At 37.4% G+C, this 17197-nt stretch overlaps 1 protein-coding gene across 1 annotated transcript; it reads left to right on the top strand.

Annotated features, from left to right (window-relative positions):
* Window positions 1-7991: 7991 nt before the first annotated feature.
* LOC110765665 (auxin response factor 1) lies at window positions 7992-16929 on the top strand. Its single transcript, XM_021968849.2, has 15 exons — window positions 7992-8208; window positions 9057-9143; window positions 10061-10176; window positions 11838-11933; window positions 12052-12108; window positions 12290-12442; window positions 12583-12667; window positions 13478-13568; window positions 13675-13839; window positions 14248-14367; window positions 14442-14517; window positions 14693-14858; window positions 14944-15446; window positions 15777-15967; window positions 16281-16929. The coding sequence occupies exons 2-15, from the start codon at window positions 9098-9100 to the stop codon at window positions 16450-16452; spliced, it is 2037 nt and encodes a 678-aa protein (XP_021824541.1). The 5' UTR covers window positions 7992-8208; window positions 9057-9097; the 3' UTR covers window positions 16453-16929.
* Window positions 16930-17197: the final 268 nt, after the last annotated feature.

Below are 17197 nucleotides of genomic sequence, written 5' to 3'. Positions count from 1 at the left end.
GTATGAATTTATTTGTTTTTGTTTACAGTTTATTTTTATATGATATGTGTATATTAATACATTCTTGTTTTGTAGGTTAATTTGTCTTCAACTCGAACCCAGCCTTAGCTTCTCAATCATCATGATACCCAACAAGGTCTCCATCATCATGGACACGAATGATAATATCATCTTCTCTATCATCATCGCTCATAATTTATGCCTTACATTGGGGTTTAGTAGTGTAGGGAAGATCATGGAAGGGTGAGGAGATCACCATAGCCCACTGTGCTAATTGAAAGAATGCAGAAATAAACATAATTCCAAAATTTCAACTTCTCCAAACTACAAAGCACACTCGCCCCCATGAGTACAAAAACCAAAATGTGACACTATAGCGGTCATTAACTTAACCCTACTCATCATATGTGGTAAAGCATGTTCATCCATATCAAAATATAACAATGCCCATCTAACCCCCTTAAGCAACTTACCACTTATGTATTCTATGAGCAAATCTCCCCAAAACCCAGTTGTCTCATTCACTAATAATATAACCACACATGTCAACAGTTTTGCTAGTGGAGTTTTGGGGAAAAAAATCATTGTATCTTACTAAGGTAAGTGTTTGCACCGTGATATATAGTGCAAAAACAAATTTATGACCATCTAATTTATAAGGTCCACAAGCTCCCGAATGATAATCTTTAATAACCCACAAACTAAAAAATATAATGCAGGCCAAATTCAATACCTCCAAGCTTCTGGAAAAGGCTGCCTATATGCTCTACCTTCGACTTTAGCCTCATCTCACTCCTTGACTCTAGTCACGTATCTAGCCAGGAATCCAGCCCCAAATCCACCTCTGAATCCATCTTCAGCCCCGAGTCCAGCCCATGGTCCAGCCCCGGGCCTAGTCCCCGCTCTAGTCTCGTATCTAACCTCAAATCCAACCTCGAATCCATCCTTGAATCCAACCTCGAATGCATCCCTGGCTCCTTTTATGACCTCCATGCTTGCCTACATCTGCATCAAGGGCTCCATCTTCATTTCCTCTAGCACCAAAGCCTCCAAAATCATGAGACCAACCCATTTCGATGTGTGGATCATCATTGCTTGTATCTTCATCGCCATCGCCTACTTTATAGCTCCTAAGTGTGTGTACACCGCTTTGGGATACAATGCCTCCATTATAGTCCTGTATGCAGTCTCGTATCTAACCTCAAATCTAGCCTTAAATCCATCGTTGAATCCAACCTCGAATCCATTCTTAAATCCAACCTCGAATGCATCCCCGACTTTTTTTTTACCTTTATGCTTGCCTTCATCGGCACCAAGGGCTCCATCTCCATTTCCTCTAGCACCAAAGCTTCCAAAATCTTTATCACCATCACCTATTTTATAGCTCCTAGGTGTATGTACACCGCTTTAGGGTTACCGCTTTAGGGTCCAAAGCCTCCATCATAGTCTCGGTTACAGTCTTGTATCCAACCTCAAATCCAACCTCGAATCCATCCTTAAATCCAACCTTCAAGGCATCGTTGACTCCTTTCCGACCTCCATGCTTGCCTCAGTCTGCATCAAGGGCTTCATCTCCATTACCTCTAACACCAAAGCCTCCAAAATCATAATACCAACGCATTTCGATGTCTGGATCATCAATTTTTTTATCTTTATCATCATCACCTATTTTATAGCTCATAGACATGTGTACACCGCTCTGGGGTCCAAGGCCTCCATCAGTATGGGGTATTTCATTGAATGTACTATTAAAGCCTCCACAATGGGAACAACCTATTTCAATATCTTTATCAACATCACCTATTTTGTAGCTCATACGTGTGTGTAGTGCCTTGGAATCCGATTATCAATGACGTAGGAAAGTTGACACATTTGCTTGTATCACCACTTTCAATGAGGTAGGAAAGTTAAAGGCTTTGTTGAGGGTAAGGGAATGGAAGACGGTTCTGATGGCTTGAGTCAGAGAGGTGAATGGGGTTCTGCTTGGCTCAGGCAGAGAAAGGAATGAGGTTTGATGGGCTAAATCAAGTGGTTCCGCTAGACTAAGGCAGATAGGGGAATGAAGTACAGGGAATTAAGATATTGATAATGGTGATGACACCATTATCAAAAAAGTTTGGAGAACTCTGAAGATAGGTAATGACTCTCACCCCAATAAATTGATTAAACCACACAAAATTTTAAATAAGGTGGAATGTGAAGAAAAGAGATAGGACCCAACCCTCATTCTCACCTTCATTTTCACCAAAGAGGTTGAGTATGACCATGGCAACAAAGTTCTTTGTCTATAACAAAGGCCCAAGCTTTTAATCGAGTCAGTTTATCCATGACTTTAGGGTTTCTCTGCATGAGATTTTAATATGGAGCTCTCTACCGTGAAATCTTGGGTTTTAGTTTGGGATTTTAGATGAAAGACAATTATACCCTAGTTTTAGTCTTGGGTTTCATGCAAATGGAACTTTTGTTACAGTCTAAAATGAATCTTCACTTTGTTGTTGTAAGTTTTCTTATTAGTCTAGTTCTTACTGTGATTTAGGTGATAGAGGAATCTACTGCTTTTTTAGGAAAATTTTTGGTACAAATTAGGAGTATATATTAATATTACATAAGGCAAGGGAATGAGTTTTAGAGGGAATGTTGCAAAAACCAGAATATCATGTCATATGTAAGTAAAGTTGTTGGATAATGTCATTGCCATTGGCGGGATTGCTTGCAAAGATGATTAGCAGCATATGTGCAAGTGTGCTGAGCAACGAGCTCACAAGGTTTACCACTTCCCTCAACCGATGAAGATCTAAAAGGGCTTTTAGGTGTAATTAGTTTTAATTTTGAGGGTATCTGATTCTATTCAAGTGAATTTTTTGTTCTATTTGAAGGGTGATTTCATTTGAACCTCACATACCTTTTACACCCCTATAGTATTTTAGTGAAATTTAAAATTACTCTCTACATCCATTATTTCTTTCTAAACTACCCTCACTAACCTAAACCCATCACAAACCTTTTATATTCACACACACCCCATCAATTATTATTGAAATAACTTAATAATAAATTTTAGGGTATCCATTTTACCCCCACATATTTGAAAACCCCATCACGTGTGTATCCCTAAACCTCATCAAATCTGCAAATAAAACTACATCGAAAGGTCATTGCTTCTACTGCACATCTTCTCTAAAACCCCAAGATCATAACTCCACATCGCAGCTATGGTGAAGAACGACGCCACCAATCCTAGGTCTTGAAGAACGATGCCACCAATCCTAGGTCGTGAAGAATGCAAGGTTAACCTTCAATTTTGATTTGTAATGTTATGTTTATGAGTGATAGTTCATAAATTGGATGTGTTTTAGAGTATATAGATGTATTCATAGTTGTGATTTTGTTGAAAATGTATATATGGGTTCGAAGCTGGTCTTACGAACATGGCTGTAACTTTCAGTGGGATACCACCAAAATTATTTTTGTTTTTTCGTGGTAGTATACCAAATTCGTTTCAGTTTTTCAGTGGTAGTATACCAAATTCGTTAATGATTTTGTACTTAATATTGTTTTTCAGATATGAGGAGGACTCGTAGAGGTAGTACTGAGACTGCATCATCTTGACCGATAGAGAGTGTCTCATAGCCTCAACTAGAAGACATAGAGTGGAGAGGTTAGCCCTTCAAGAAGACCAACCCCAACATGGTCCCTAGACCACTCCGAGGATACTACAAAGGTTCAGGATGTAGAGTTGCATTTGAACCTTTATATTATCATGTGAAATTATAAATTTGTTCTCACTTTCATTTCTTCAATTTTGTTATTTTTACTAAGGCATTGAATACATATTCATTACATAAGTGTGACGAGTGTATGTTGTTCATTACTATGCCGATCGTGTTATTAGGGCAAACAGATGCATTGCGTACACAACCTGCCCACGTTTATCAAGTAGTTGAGAGCTTACATCAAATTTTAGAGGGTACAAACATACAGTCTACTATGACATATCAACGTCGTCATAGATAACTGAATTGTCATCATGGTTGTATTAGAACTCATGGTACTTTGGTTGTTTTGAGGATTTTTTTTGCATATTTGTATTAGAACTCATGGTACTTTGGTTATATTAGAAATGTCAGCATGTTTACTAAGTTCTTATTGAAGATTTTAGTATCTACATACCGAATGATAATGATGCATTCCATAGCTACTTACCGAATGATAATGATGCATTCAGTGTTGTTCCTCCAAAAAAGATACATCTTGAATATCAAATTTGGATTATCCAAAAACAATAAGACTAGGAAAGCTTAAGTATCTCAAGTGTCATAGATTTATAATCTCAATTCCGTGGTGGGTGAATTTTCTTCAGTCATTAGGATCACCGTATCCGTAGTAGCTATATTCTCCATTCCCGGAAGTTGTTTAAACTCATCCACACACACTTGGTACCTCAAGTACAAATGCGTTACATTGCATATAGAATCCTAGGTGAGAATGAAGGTTTGGATGAACAAAATGAAGTAATGGTCATCCTTTATATATATATATATATTCCTAATTGTTTTAGATATATGGTGATTTAATAACTTTATTGGCATGAGATAGATTACCTATCTTTACATTTCCACAAACCTTTTTGCTAATGGTATTATCACTGTTATCATTATCTTCACCCTTCTCCGTACCCCATTCCCCTATATGTCCCTCAGCAACCTCAACTTGTTGACCCTCAATCCTACATGACCATACCTGCACTGTCGATTTCTAATGTAGTGTTGGGGGCAATGGAATCCATTCTTCACCGCTTTGGTACTCCTTAGTCACCAAGTATTGTACAAGTCCATGTCTCTGGGGCTCATCATTCATGTAAGCCAAAATGTAACACTTGGCGTTAGACATCCTATGATGCATTCTTTCCAAGGGGCATAGGGGCATAGGGGCATGGGTAGTCTCCATTATATAAGCAATCTTCTTGATAGTAAGAAATATTTTAAGATTATGGTACCAAGATGGAAAGTTATGGCCCTTTAGACAGTATTTGTCTAGGATATTGGCGAATGCAATTCCAAACATATGTACAATTACTTAGCTAGGTGTTGGATTGTTTTTAAAACCATTGACCAGAGTATTTAAGTCAAATAACACCTCCCACGATTTTTAGCAAATTACACATCCCTTAAAATGGAATCCGAGAGTTTTGATTAAAACTCCTAGTGGGATGGGAGACTCCCTATTACCTTGTTTACCGCACCATAATAAAATCTATGGAATCTCATATAATAAAGAGGTGATGCGCTTGTCCATTCACATCTTTATATGATTACTCATATGGTTCGACATCTAGCAAATGTGTACCACAGAATAATATCGTGAACCACTATTTTATTAGTTAAGTCTTAATCCACCATGCTTGCTTCTATAGGTATTCAAGTATGAACTCATCATAATAGAATATTGGTTATACTCATCACCTACCTTCACAACATCAAATGTATGAAATGAACCCCCTCTAGTATGAATCCTTCGCTTTGGGTATCTAAGTGCAAGCCCAGTGCGTTGGTCACACCCAATAAGAGTCCATTATGGTGGAAGGCCATGCAAGTATATTCATAGTATTCTTCATTTGCTGACTTAATGTTAAAATTTGATTGAGGGAGTTATGATCTCATCATTCATTCACATTTTAAACAAGTAAAATTAACTCATCTTAGGACCACTATTACTTCATTAGCCATATTCATAGTTACACTATAGTCCCACTATTTTGTTTAAAAAAATACGATTTTATTTGAAATTGAGAATATGTATTACCATTAATGAAACGCTTTGCATCCATTAAATATTGATAAATAGTTGTGTATATGCTCTATGGTTTATTATGAACTTATGAATTTTGATGTAACATCGAGCTAAGATGTCGGATCTAGGTCTAGGAAGTTGACTTAGGAAAAGACTCGCGGGTCAGCAAAGCGACAAAAAATACCCATATCTCCTTCGCATACGTGCCTTTCGAGTGGGCTCCAGCCCAGTATATGCTTATTTCAAACCCAAATCCAAATTTGGACCGATACTATTGCCAAACCCAAAATTGACTTTGTCCTATTTCGAGTCAAAAGCCTCAAACCTTTTGCATTGGATTGGAGATGGCCTTACAGGGGTCGTTTGGTACGACGGACTATTATGGACTGGGCTAAATTCTGGGATTGTCTTAGATTAGCTCGGATTGGACTAAGCTGGATTAAGTACTGACCTATGTTTGGTTCTGCGTCGGATTAAGAAGCTGGATTGTAAAAATAATGAAGACCTATGTTTGGTGTTGTGTCGGACTAAAAAATAATTAGTTTAATATTTAATTTTAATTAAGGATTTTGGACCTAAAAATAAATAAAAAGTAAATAAATAAAATTCTAATATTTTTTAAAGACTAAAAATATCTTATCTTTTTTTTATTATTTTTCTTTTCTCCTTGTTCTCTTTTTTCTTTCTTCTTCCTTTTCTTTCCTGGCCCATTTCTTTTTTCCCTCTTCCTTCCTCTTTTCTTCTTCCCAGGCCGTTTCTTGTTTCTTTCTTCCTATTCGTTCCTTTCTCTTTTCTTCTTCCTTCCCTTCTTTTCACTCTCTCTTCATGCTGCCACATATCCAATTGAATCAACTTCTCTCTCTCTGGTTCCATTAAATAATAGTTGTGATGGTTCGATTGGCTGGTAATGGTGGTTGACCTGGGTATGTGGTGGTTGGTTATGGGTGGTAATGATGGTTTGATTGACTGATTGGATGATGATGATGATTTGATTGGGTCTGTGGTGGCTCGTTATGGGTCTGATGGTGGTGGTCTGACAGAGGAAAACAAAGCAAAATGGAAAAGGCCAAAGCAACGTTGAAGAGAAAAGAGAAGGGCAGAGCAACATTGGATAATGGCAGACTCGATCGTCCAAAACAACGACTTCGTTATTTAGCGACACCTCCATGGAGCTCTCTATTTTGCGCGAACGAGCGAAGCGTTTTTCATAGGCCCGGATTGTATAGTCTCATTTAACTTAGAGCATCCACAGTGGGGGGTGTAAATTCGGGGGTGTAAAGCCACTTTTACATCCCCTTTACACCTCCGGGGGTGTAAATATGTTTTTTGCTCCAGTGGGGGGTGTAAATTCGGGGGTGTAGCCGTGGGTCTCAGCCTTTTATGTTGACTTTTCTTCATTTTTCTTCTCTTTTCTCGGGTGGGTCCCGCCTGCAAGGGATGTAAAAATGGATGTAAATATACATTTTATTTTACATCCCCATGGTGGTGATGTATATTTACATCCATTTACATCTCACCATTGGAGACGATTCCAGTGACTCGGGGTGTATATTTAACATACACCCCCATATACACCCCCCACTGTGGATGCTCTTAAAGAAGCGCTGCACCAAATGTGGGTTATGGGGGTTATTTAAGCCAATCCAAGCTAGTCCAATCCAAGGAGGTGTGACAAACAGATCCACAGAGTATTGATTAATTAATTAGAATATAATATAATAGCAGCCAGCCAGCCACCACCTAAAAAACTTCAAAGAGAGGAAGGTTTGAATTAAAAGGTTGAAAGGGATGGGATGGGTTGGGAGACACAAGGGGTAAGCTGTAGGGATTTCAGGGTACGAATGGGATCGCTGTTCGCTCCCCCCACTCACTCCTCCTTTTTTTATTATTTCCTTTCCACCACACCCACATTTTCATTTTTTATATATAATTTTAATAAATAATAATAATAATAATAATACTAATAATGTGGAAGAGAGAGAGAGAGAGTGCGCATTACGCACTCACCCACTGGAACACTCAACAACACCCAACTTTTCTGAATCTTGATGAGTTCTCTCTCAACAACAGTCATCAGTCTCTTTCTCTCTCTCTCTCTCTCTCTCTCTGTCTCTGTGGCTGTAGCTTGTTCCTTTGTCTGTCTAAAATAAACTAGAGAGAAAACTCTTAAAAACACAAAATTCTAAAACTAAATTGCAAATTTACTATATAAAATATTATTAAAATAAAAGGACAGAGCCAAAGGGAGTGAGAAGAGAGAGAAGAGAAAAGAGGTGGTGTCGGCTTCGACCAAACACGACCTTAATCTTATCATCCACGGATCCCAATCCGAAATCGATCCTCTCAAAACCCTAATTAACTTATTCCAGTTTACGATTCATTCCGCCTGCTCATTTCTCTCAGCTGATCAGCTCTGAGGTACACTTTGCTCACGGAACCTTTCTTTCAATGGTTAACTATTCTTGTTTTTTTTTTTTTTTTTTTTTGTTGGGGTTTTGGGGGTTTGGTCTGTTTCTTACCCGGAACCGACATCTGTGAGAGATCCAGAGTTTCGGGTTCTTGTTTGGTTTGTGAGAAAATGGTGTAACTGAGGATATGAAATGCTTCAATTTTTCCTTCTACGTTTTTGTTTTGCGCAAATAGAAAAATACTGAATTTTTCTTGTTGGTTTACTTAGTAATGGAAGATGGTTCTAAGTGGGTGTCAAAGAAGTTACGCTTTAGGATCCAAAATATAGGAAAAGTTTTCAGTTTTTTTTTTCTTCTGGAAAGGTGGGAGCAATCTAACGAGACTCATGTTGGAAAGTTTTGAATCCAGGAAAATGCGTTAGATCGTATGCGATCAAAGGCTTGATGAAATTTGCTCCATTCCTGCTTTCCTCTCTTCAGTTTTCCAAAAAAGTGCATTTTGAAATTTACTTTACTGAAAAATTGCCCTTGTTTACGCTAAGAAAGGTTGACGACCCCAAAAGGTTCTCCATTTACGCTTTATTGTTCACAGTTTGGCGCTAAAGCCTCAAATTACAACCTTCTTTTTCTATTTTTTTTGGCCATATTTAAGGCACAGAGCTGGTTCTGCTAACACAAAAAGTGGGTAAATTTTAAGGCTTTAATTATTAGGCGCTGAAGCTAGTTTTACATTGATTATGGATGATAATTAATGGTCTATACTTAATGGGTTTCTCTTAGTTGGTGGCACTATTAATTGGGCAGTGTTGGTTGTCTTGTTTCTATACAAAAAACCTTTTAACGCTTGGGTTTCCACAGGAAAAGCTTCAGGGGTGGGAGAACATTTGTTTAGTTTTGCTATGACATTCTCAGCTTCCAATCATCCCCAAGGCTGTTCCCGGATAGGTTTGAATTTCTCATTTACCAGAGCTTCTTACTATTCTGAAAATTATGTTTTGCATGCTATTAGTACGCTGTACTGAAGTGGAATGTGAAGTTATTGATTAACCTTGTCCTCTTTTGGTTAATATAGTCTTTTACTTACTGAAAAATAAGAAATTGTTGATTATCCTGGGTGTCTATGTAAATCAACCTTATGGATGCTTATGATAAAAGTGTTTGTTTGTGTAAATCATAAATGCTTGATATACATAAATTTTAAGTTTAGTTTGTTGGTGGTGCATTAATGTGGAAACAAATTTTATTGAGGCTTTGGCTAAAATTTTTGTGAGTAATTATTTTATTGATGCTTTGACTGAAAATAGAGTAATTATTTTATTGATACTTTTATGGAAAATAATGTTTTACCATAAATCTATTCTAATTTTCTAGAGAAGTGATAGATTCATCATTTGTTTTAACATTTTTAGTGATGGTCAGTCAATGAGCAGGAGTATATCAAGTTTGCTGAGAGAAGCCTAAATATTGCATCTAGTGGATAGTGATCTATGTAGCTAGATATATCCAGGGAATTTCTGTAGTTTAAATTTGGGATGATAAGATAAACTCAAACCATTGTAATCATCTAATAACCCAAGGCAAAAAGAATGCAAAGAAAAACATTTATAGGATGCTGCGTGCTGTAACTTGTTTCCTGTTTTTGGGTGTTCTTTCATTTTCTTAATGCTCGTCTCTGAATTGAATGTTCTTACATCTTATAATTAAATAATTCTTATCAATATAGCTTGCGGTCTGCAAGGGGCTGGAAAGAGTGAAATGCCTTTGTTTGACTGGGTTGGGTTTATTTGATGTCTGTATTTTGGGTCTGTAGTACTTCTTCCTTGTCCTTGGAGAGGCTAAACTTCGTTGATTATTGTTTATAGGGACGTCTGGTGATGCTTTGTATAAGGAACTATGGCATGCTTGTGCTGGACCCCTTGTCTCCCTTCCACGTGAAGGGGAGCAAGTCTATTACTTTCCACAGGGTCACATGGAACAGGTACGTCTGAGTTCTAAGTTTATATCACAGGTAGCTGTGCTGTTTTCATACTCAGCACTCAGGTTTATTGGTAATGTGGGTTGAATTGTATAACTTCAAATCACTATTTTCTTAATAATGTTAGCAAGTTATGAATTTATATAATGGATTACTTAATACATAAACATGTGTAGTCTTTAAGAAGAAAAAGGACAAACCATGAATTAAAGATAGATATATAGTGAGCTCTCTTGGATAGGTCTGCGTGTTTGTCTTAAGGTTGCCATTTGGCCTTGTTTGGCTTTTGAGGTCTGTTTTTAATTGATGTAACTAGCTAATAACTTGTCTTTATATATATTTTTTCCTTGTAGAAAAAAAAAAGTATCTGTAGTCTTTAAGAACAAATGAACAAACCATATGATGGAGATAGATATAGTGAGGTAATAACTTGTCTTTAGCTTATTTTGCAATATCATGATTACACTAGCTAATGTGAACTTACAGTCACATCTTAAGATCATGAACGTAAAGAAAGGATTATTGTAGCCTCAAATTAGGTGCCTATGTGGTATTTGAGCTTAGTTTTTGGACCTAATTTTGAGGCTACAATAATCCTTTCTTTCTTTTCATGATCTTAAGATGAGACTGTAAGTTTACATTAGCTACTGTCAAACGTACTGCAACTTCTTTTTGTCCAGGCTTGGGACTAGTTTTAAAAGGAAATAGATCATCTCCAAGGGGGCTTGCTAAATTGTAGCTTAAATGACTAGAAAGTTATAGTAGCTAGCCACTTTTGAAGTAGCTTCTCCAACCACGCTGTCTATTTTAGCTAGTTATCAATTTTTTTTTTACTATTTTTTGAATTCAACATTTTGAACTATATTAAAATATCCGATAGCTAGTCCCTAGGAACAACTTTCTCTCACCTCAAGTTTAGGACCTTGTAAAGGTTGATCTATTTTAGGAACTAACGAGATAGCTAGCACGGTTGGAGCACCTTCCTTTTTTATTTATATTTTTTTATAACACTTCTCCAAATTTTAACTAAGTTAAGAGTGATTGCAAGTTCTGTATAATATATGTTATGTGGACTCGGTATGGTGTTGGATGTGACGTATGTATCCTAGAAGTGCTGGCAGTTTCGAAAGTGTTTCCATGAACTTGGAGTGCCTAAAGGGCATGTCCTTGTCCATGTCATGTGAATTGCAAGGTCCGTCTAACCTTTAATATACTTACCTTAGATGCTATACATCGTCTTTACGTGGGGGTCTAGCTTATTGCTTGGTTTGTGGTCCAGCCCCACCTATGTTTTGTTAGAACTCTAAACTTTTGTCCAGTGTAATGTTTGAAAGCTTTATTCAAGCTTGCAACTTTCTTTGGTTTGGGTATTCTGGCGTTTCTATAATTTGGTTTAGTGCATAATTTATATTACTTGCATTCCAGCTTTGTTTTCCTAATTTTTCTGTTTCTTTGGTATTCAATTTGTTACTTATATTTTTTAATTACTACTGAAAATCTTTCTATACAAATATTACATAATTGTTTTTGCTTACTTTTAACTGTATTGTATCTGACAACTGTATCACTATAAACTGATCTCAATAGTCTATTTCTCTGTTAATTTGCTCTGTTATTTTACTTGTACATATCTCACGTTTTGCATGTATGTTGCTTTATTGTAGCTTGAAGCGTCAATGCATCAAGGGTCAGAGCAGCAAATGCCTTCATTCAATCTGCCATCCAAAATCCTGTGTAAAGTTGTTAATGTTCAGCTTCGGGTGGGTGATATCACGAATTTTAGTTTGTAACAAATTAGAGTTTTCTTTTTTTTCTCTGTTGTGCATCAATTCTTGACTCAACTGTCTAGTTGTATGATTGTACTTAATCTGAGTGTAGGCTGAACCTGAAACAGATGAAGTTTATGCACAAGTTACCCTCCTTCCGGAAGCAGATGTGAGTTCTCTCCCCCCAAATAATCATAACCTCTAGAAGTAATAATCAATTTTGATGAATTATGTTCGTTATAATTGCAGTTTGTATCTAGAGTCATAATTGATTGCAAACCTTGTTTCTCCATTTTCTCCTTTCCCTTTTTGTCATGTTTGCCCTAATTTGATTCTTCTTCACGGATCAGCAAAGCGAGGTAACAAGCCCAGATTCTCCACTGCCAGAAACTCAGCGGTGTACAGTCCATTCATTTTGCAAGACACTTACTGCGTCTGACACAAGCACACATGGTGGATTCTCTGTCCTTCGGAGGCATGCTGATGATTGTTTGCCACCACTGGTTAGCGTAGTTTCTGTTTTCAGTTTCTATCTTATTCATACAATATGTTGGCATATCTTTATATTTCTTCTCTTATTTTTCTCCTCGAGTGGGGGTTGGCTCATTACTCTATGCCTACCCTGATTTTCAATTTCTTTCAGGATATGTCCCAGCAGCCTCCGTGGCAAGAATTGGTTGCAGCTGATTTGCACGGAAATGAATGGCATTTTCGGCACATATTTCGAGGTTTGCTTTTATTTATTTATTTGAATGATTTATTGAATATGCTTATAAGAGTAGGCATTGTAACTGCTTCAGCTAGGAATCTTCATAAATTTGCATTTTATGCATCCAACAGTTTAATCAATAAGTTTTCTTAATGTTCGGTTAACCATTTTACCTCAAAAGTCATAACCTTTGTCATTGGAGCAAGTCCAAGACACGTTTGTTTCGATGCCAGAATTTTTCGAGTCTCCCTCTCTTCATTCTGGAGTGATTCCAAGAAACTTTTGGTGTGATGTTAAAGTTCGGATATCCCCTTTTCCTTCTGCTTATGCTTTGTCCTAAATCACTTATTATGTATCCTTTGATAGAGCCACTTTAGAGGTTAGTCCTCTACAAGTTCTTTGCCATGGGAAATGCAATATCTCAGGAGGATTTATGTGACTTTATCTCTCAATTTTTTTGGGTTGGTCTGCTTATCATTGATTTGGACTGACTTGTCCTTATTATTAACTTTTTGGTTCAGCCTTCTTTGTCTATTTGCTGTATTTATTTCCTCAACATCTTTTTGTCTTTCTAGTGTGCCCATTTGTTCAACATCTTTATCTATTTATTGTACTCATTTCTTCAACAAGACCATATATTTTCTCCGACTTTACTGTGAAAATCATGACTTTTAAATTCAGCATTATGTTGTGGAATATTTGTATCCATATGTTGGTTACGATGGCTGGCATCTTATGATGTTGCCTTTATTTTATGCTCTTTTCAGTGTGATAGTGGGCTCCTATGCTTATATTGTTATTACAATTTTACTCTTCTAAAATAATCCAGGGCAACCTAGGCGGCACTTGCTCACAACTGGGTGGAGTGTTTTTGTTAGTTCTAAGAAATTAGTAGCTGGTGATGCCTTTATATTCCTAAGGCAAGTCTATAGTCAATGAAGAGGATTAATTAATTTTGCGTTTGTTACTTATATCGTTAAATCTGTGTGCTGTTTGCTTATATGTCATTTTACATGCATGTTCTAGAGGTGAAAATGGAGAGCTGCGAGTTGGAGTAAGGAGACTCATGAGACAACCAAGCAACATGCCATCGTCTGTTATTTCTAGTCACAGCATGCATCTTGGAGTTCTAGCTACTGCTTCTCATGCTATTGCAACTGGGACACTATTTTCTGTCTTCTACAAGCCAAGGTATTGTTTCTTTTGCTTTATTCATGGAGGCCAATGAGTAGTGTCCCAATGTTCTTGTAACCTGATTATGTGTACTTTCTCTGACTATTTGATGTCTGATATATGGCACTAATTTTAAGTGTGAAAATGGTGGTTTGAATAAACATGTTTAGTAGGTATTGGTACTGACATAATCTACTCTTTTAGAGTACATATATACAATATATATTTTATGAAACTTTTAGAGTACATTTTCGTTGTTGGAAGAATGAGACATCTTTTAACAAGTTAATCGGGTTGTGCATTTCAAATTGTCAAGTTGTGTAGTTTGAAGCCTGCTTCCCCCCTGTTGGTCATTCTTTGTGTTTGTTCTCTTACTCAAATCTATCCTGAAAAAAGAAAATATTTTGCTGGCCCTATTTGTCACAGAACAAGTCGATCTGAGTTCCTTGTAAGTGTCAACAAGTACCTTGAAGCGCACAGTCACAAACTCTCTGTTGGAATGAGGTTTAAGATGAGATTTGAGGGTGAGGAAGTTCCTGAAAGAAGGTATTTTTGTTCTGCTTGGTATCTTATGAAGGAAGTCATAGCATTCGAACCTAACAAATTTCACTGCACTACAGGTTCAGTGGCACAATTGTTGGTGTTTGCGATAATACATCACCTGGATGGGCAAATTCTGAGTGGCGATCACTAAAGGTTTCTATATTTTTCCGTGGATGTTCCTAATTTGAGTTTTGAGTCAGTCCAATAAGATATTTTTCTGTGCATCTAATGTGTAGTTGTTAGATAATTCTGTTTCATTTTATCTTCTTTTTTTTTTTTTTTCCTAATTTAGAAATGTTCCAATGAGTAATGATATTATTTTTTTCAGGTCCAATGGGATGAGCCCTCTTCAATATTGCGACCAGATAGAGTATCCCCATGGGAATTGGAGCCACTGGTGGCAACTACTCCCCTAAACTCCCAACCTGCACTGAGGAACAAGCGGGCGCGACCTCCTGTTTTACCTTCGCCGTCCCCAGATCTTTCGGCACTAGGTATGATTATTTTCATAGTGATGTGTGATTTGTAGTCTGTCTTGGACATTTTATTCTGATTTCCTTTATGGTCTTTGTGTACTAGGTGAGTGGAAATCCCAAGTTGAGTCTCCTTCAGCTTTCTCCTATAGCGACCCACAACGTGGCCGTGACATTTATCCATCACCCAAGTATAATTCTGCTTCAAAAGCCAATTCTCTGTGTTTTACTGGGAATAATTCTTTGGCTGCTGTTTCTGGGAACTCAATGTTTTGGTCTAATCGAGTTGATGGTGTAACGGAGTCTTTCTCACCCATTACGAACAAAGATTCTGGGGAAAGGAGACAAGGCGGTGGGAATGGATGTAGACTGTTCGGAATCCAGCTACTTGAAAACTCTAATGTAGAGGAGTCTTCACCTGTGGTTATGGGGTCTGGGAAATTGGGGGATATTCGACCAATTTCATCATTTGATGCCGAATCTGACCAACATTCCGAACCGTCAAATGTCAATCGATCTGATCTCCCTTCAGGAAGTTGTGATGCTGAGAAGTCGTGCTTGAGATCACCTCAGGAATCGCAAAGCAGGCAAATCCGGAGTTGCACCAAAGTAGTCTTTTTATCCCTCAACCTAATAATATTTTGTTTTCCAACCTTTTATTGGATTTGGTGCAATTTTTGGTTCAGTATTCTATGGGCTTGTCAATATTGATGTCTACATTCAAATGCTTGTTTCTTTTTCTATATAAAAAAAAAGTAAGAATCATGTCAGTTCTGTCTTTATTATATACAATTCCTCTGCTGGCGTCGTTTTTCTCAAGAAAGGACTACACTCTGGATTATGCCTCTTCATTCCTTTTTTGACAAGTCATTGGGTCTTGGGTGTTGGTGGTGACTGTCTGATCAATTGTTTTTTCATTTAAAAAAAAATTTGTCTTAGGTTCACATGCAAGGGATTGCTGTTGGACGAGCCGTAGATTTGACACGGTTTGAGCAGTACAAGGATCTGCTTAAGAAACTGGAAGAGATGTTTGATATTGAGGGTGAGCTCTGTGGATCTACAAAGAAATGGCAGGTTGTGTACACCGATGATGAGGATGACATGATGATGGTTGGGGATGATCCATGGCAGTAAGTTCATTTTACCAACCCTTGAATTCTTCATTTGAGTCTCACAGTTGAAGATTGACTGCTTAAGTGCTTCAATTGTATCTCATCTTAAAGTTAAGAACTAAGAACACCTGTGGTCCTCTTTCGGACTCTTAAAAGGAGCATAATGATTAGATGGTGTTGGGACAGTAGAACTGAAGATTCTTTTTTGTTTATTTTAAAGTTCGGGTATCCATCCCATTTATGAACTTCCTCCGGACATAATTAGGTTAATGAATCTAAACTTTATGCCTTTGAATATTCATCCCGTAAAATCTATGTACTTTTGTTGCAGTGAGTTCTGCAGCATGGTTAGGAAGATTTTTATCTATACAATAGAGGAAGTCAAGAGGTTGTCACCCAAGATAAAACTTACACTCAATGAAGAGGTCAAACCAGGAAAGCTAGATTCTGAAGCAGCAGTCAACACCGAAGACCAGTCATCCATAGTGAGACCTGCATACTGATCTGCCCCCGTGTCTCTAGCTATATAATGAAAAATTGAAAAAAGAAATAAAAATTGGAAAATGGAACTGGATTGTCACGTGAGATTCTGTCTGCTAGGATGATGCTATCTATGACAAACTACACATGCTGGAAGAATTGGTTGAGTTTCCCAGCATGCTGAAATGGAGGGGGGCAGTGGCCTGTAATGCACATGCAATCTGGAGAGTCACTGCTCGTGACAGGGTTTGGGTGTTATGGTTATTGGTTGTCTAGCTTTGCCAAGAGGATCTCATAGTGCTTCCTTGTTTGGACCCAAATGGGCTACCAAAGTTTTTCTACTGTGTATGGCGGGGTAGATGCTCTCCATCTTCATCTTCTGTTATTTTTTTTTTGGTCCTTTTGGTTTTGTATTTATTTTCTCTTTGTGATACTTGTCGAGACATGTTGCATTGAGCTTTTGTACATAAGTATATAGCCTTCCATTTCTTGCTTGCAAACGACTTGCGTCTAGTTTTTTGCCGGGAAGAAGCTTTTGGGAGTTCAAAGCCTTGTTTGTGCTTCCGGGATTCCTGTCACCTTGAGATGCTCATGCTACAGCTGATGATGCTGCATTTATGATTGTACATGCTGTTTGCCTATGCAGTGCTTGTTTGTTATACAAGTACAGGAATTTATATTGTCTGCATATCTCTTTGTTTAGAGGAAGAGAAAATTGACCTTTTACTGTCAAGGCATGTCGATTTAGTCTAATTTTTTACTTACCTT

This window comes from Prunus avium, chromosome 1, assembly GCF_965620075.1.
Source record: "Prunus avium chromosome 1, drPruAviu1.hap1.1, whole genome shotgun sequence".
NCBI classification, from domain to species: domain Eukaryota; kingdom Viridiplantae; phylum Streptophyta; class Magnoliopsida; order Rosales; family Rosaceae; genus Prunus; species Prunus avium.
This window is presented reverse-complemented; position numbering and strand designations above follow the sequence as displayed.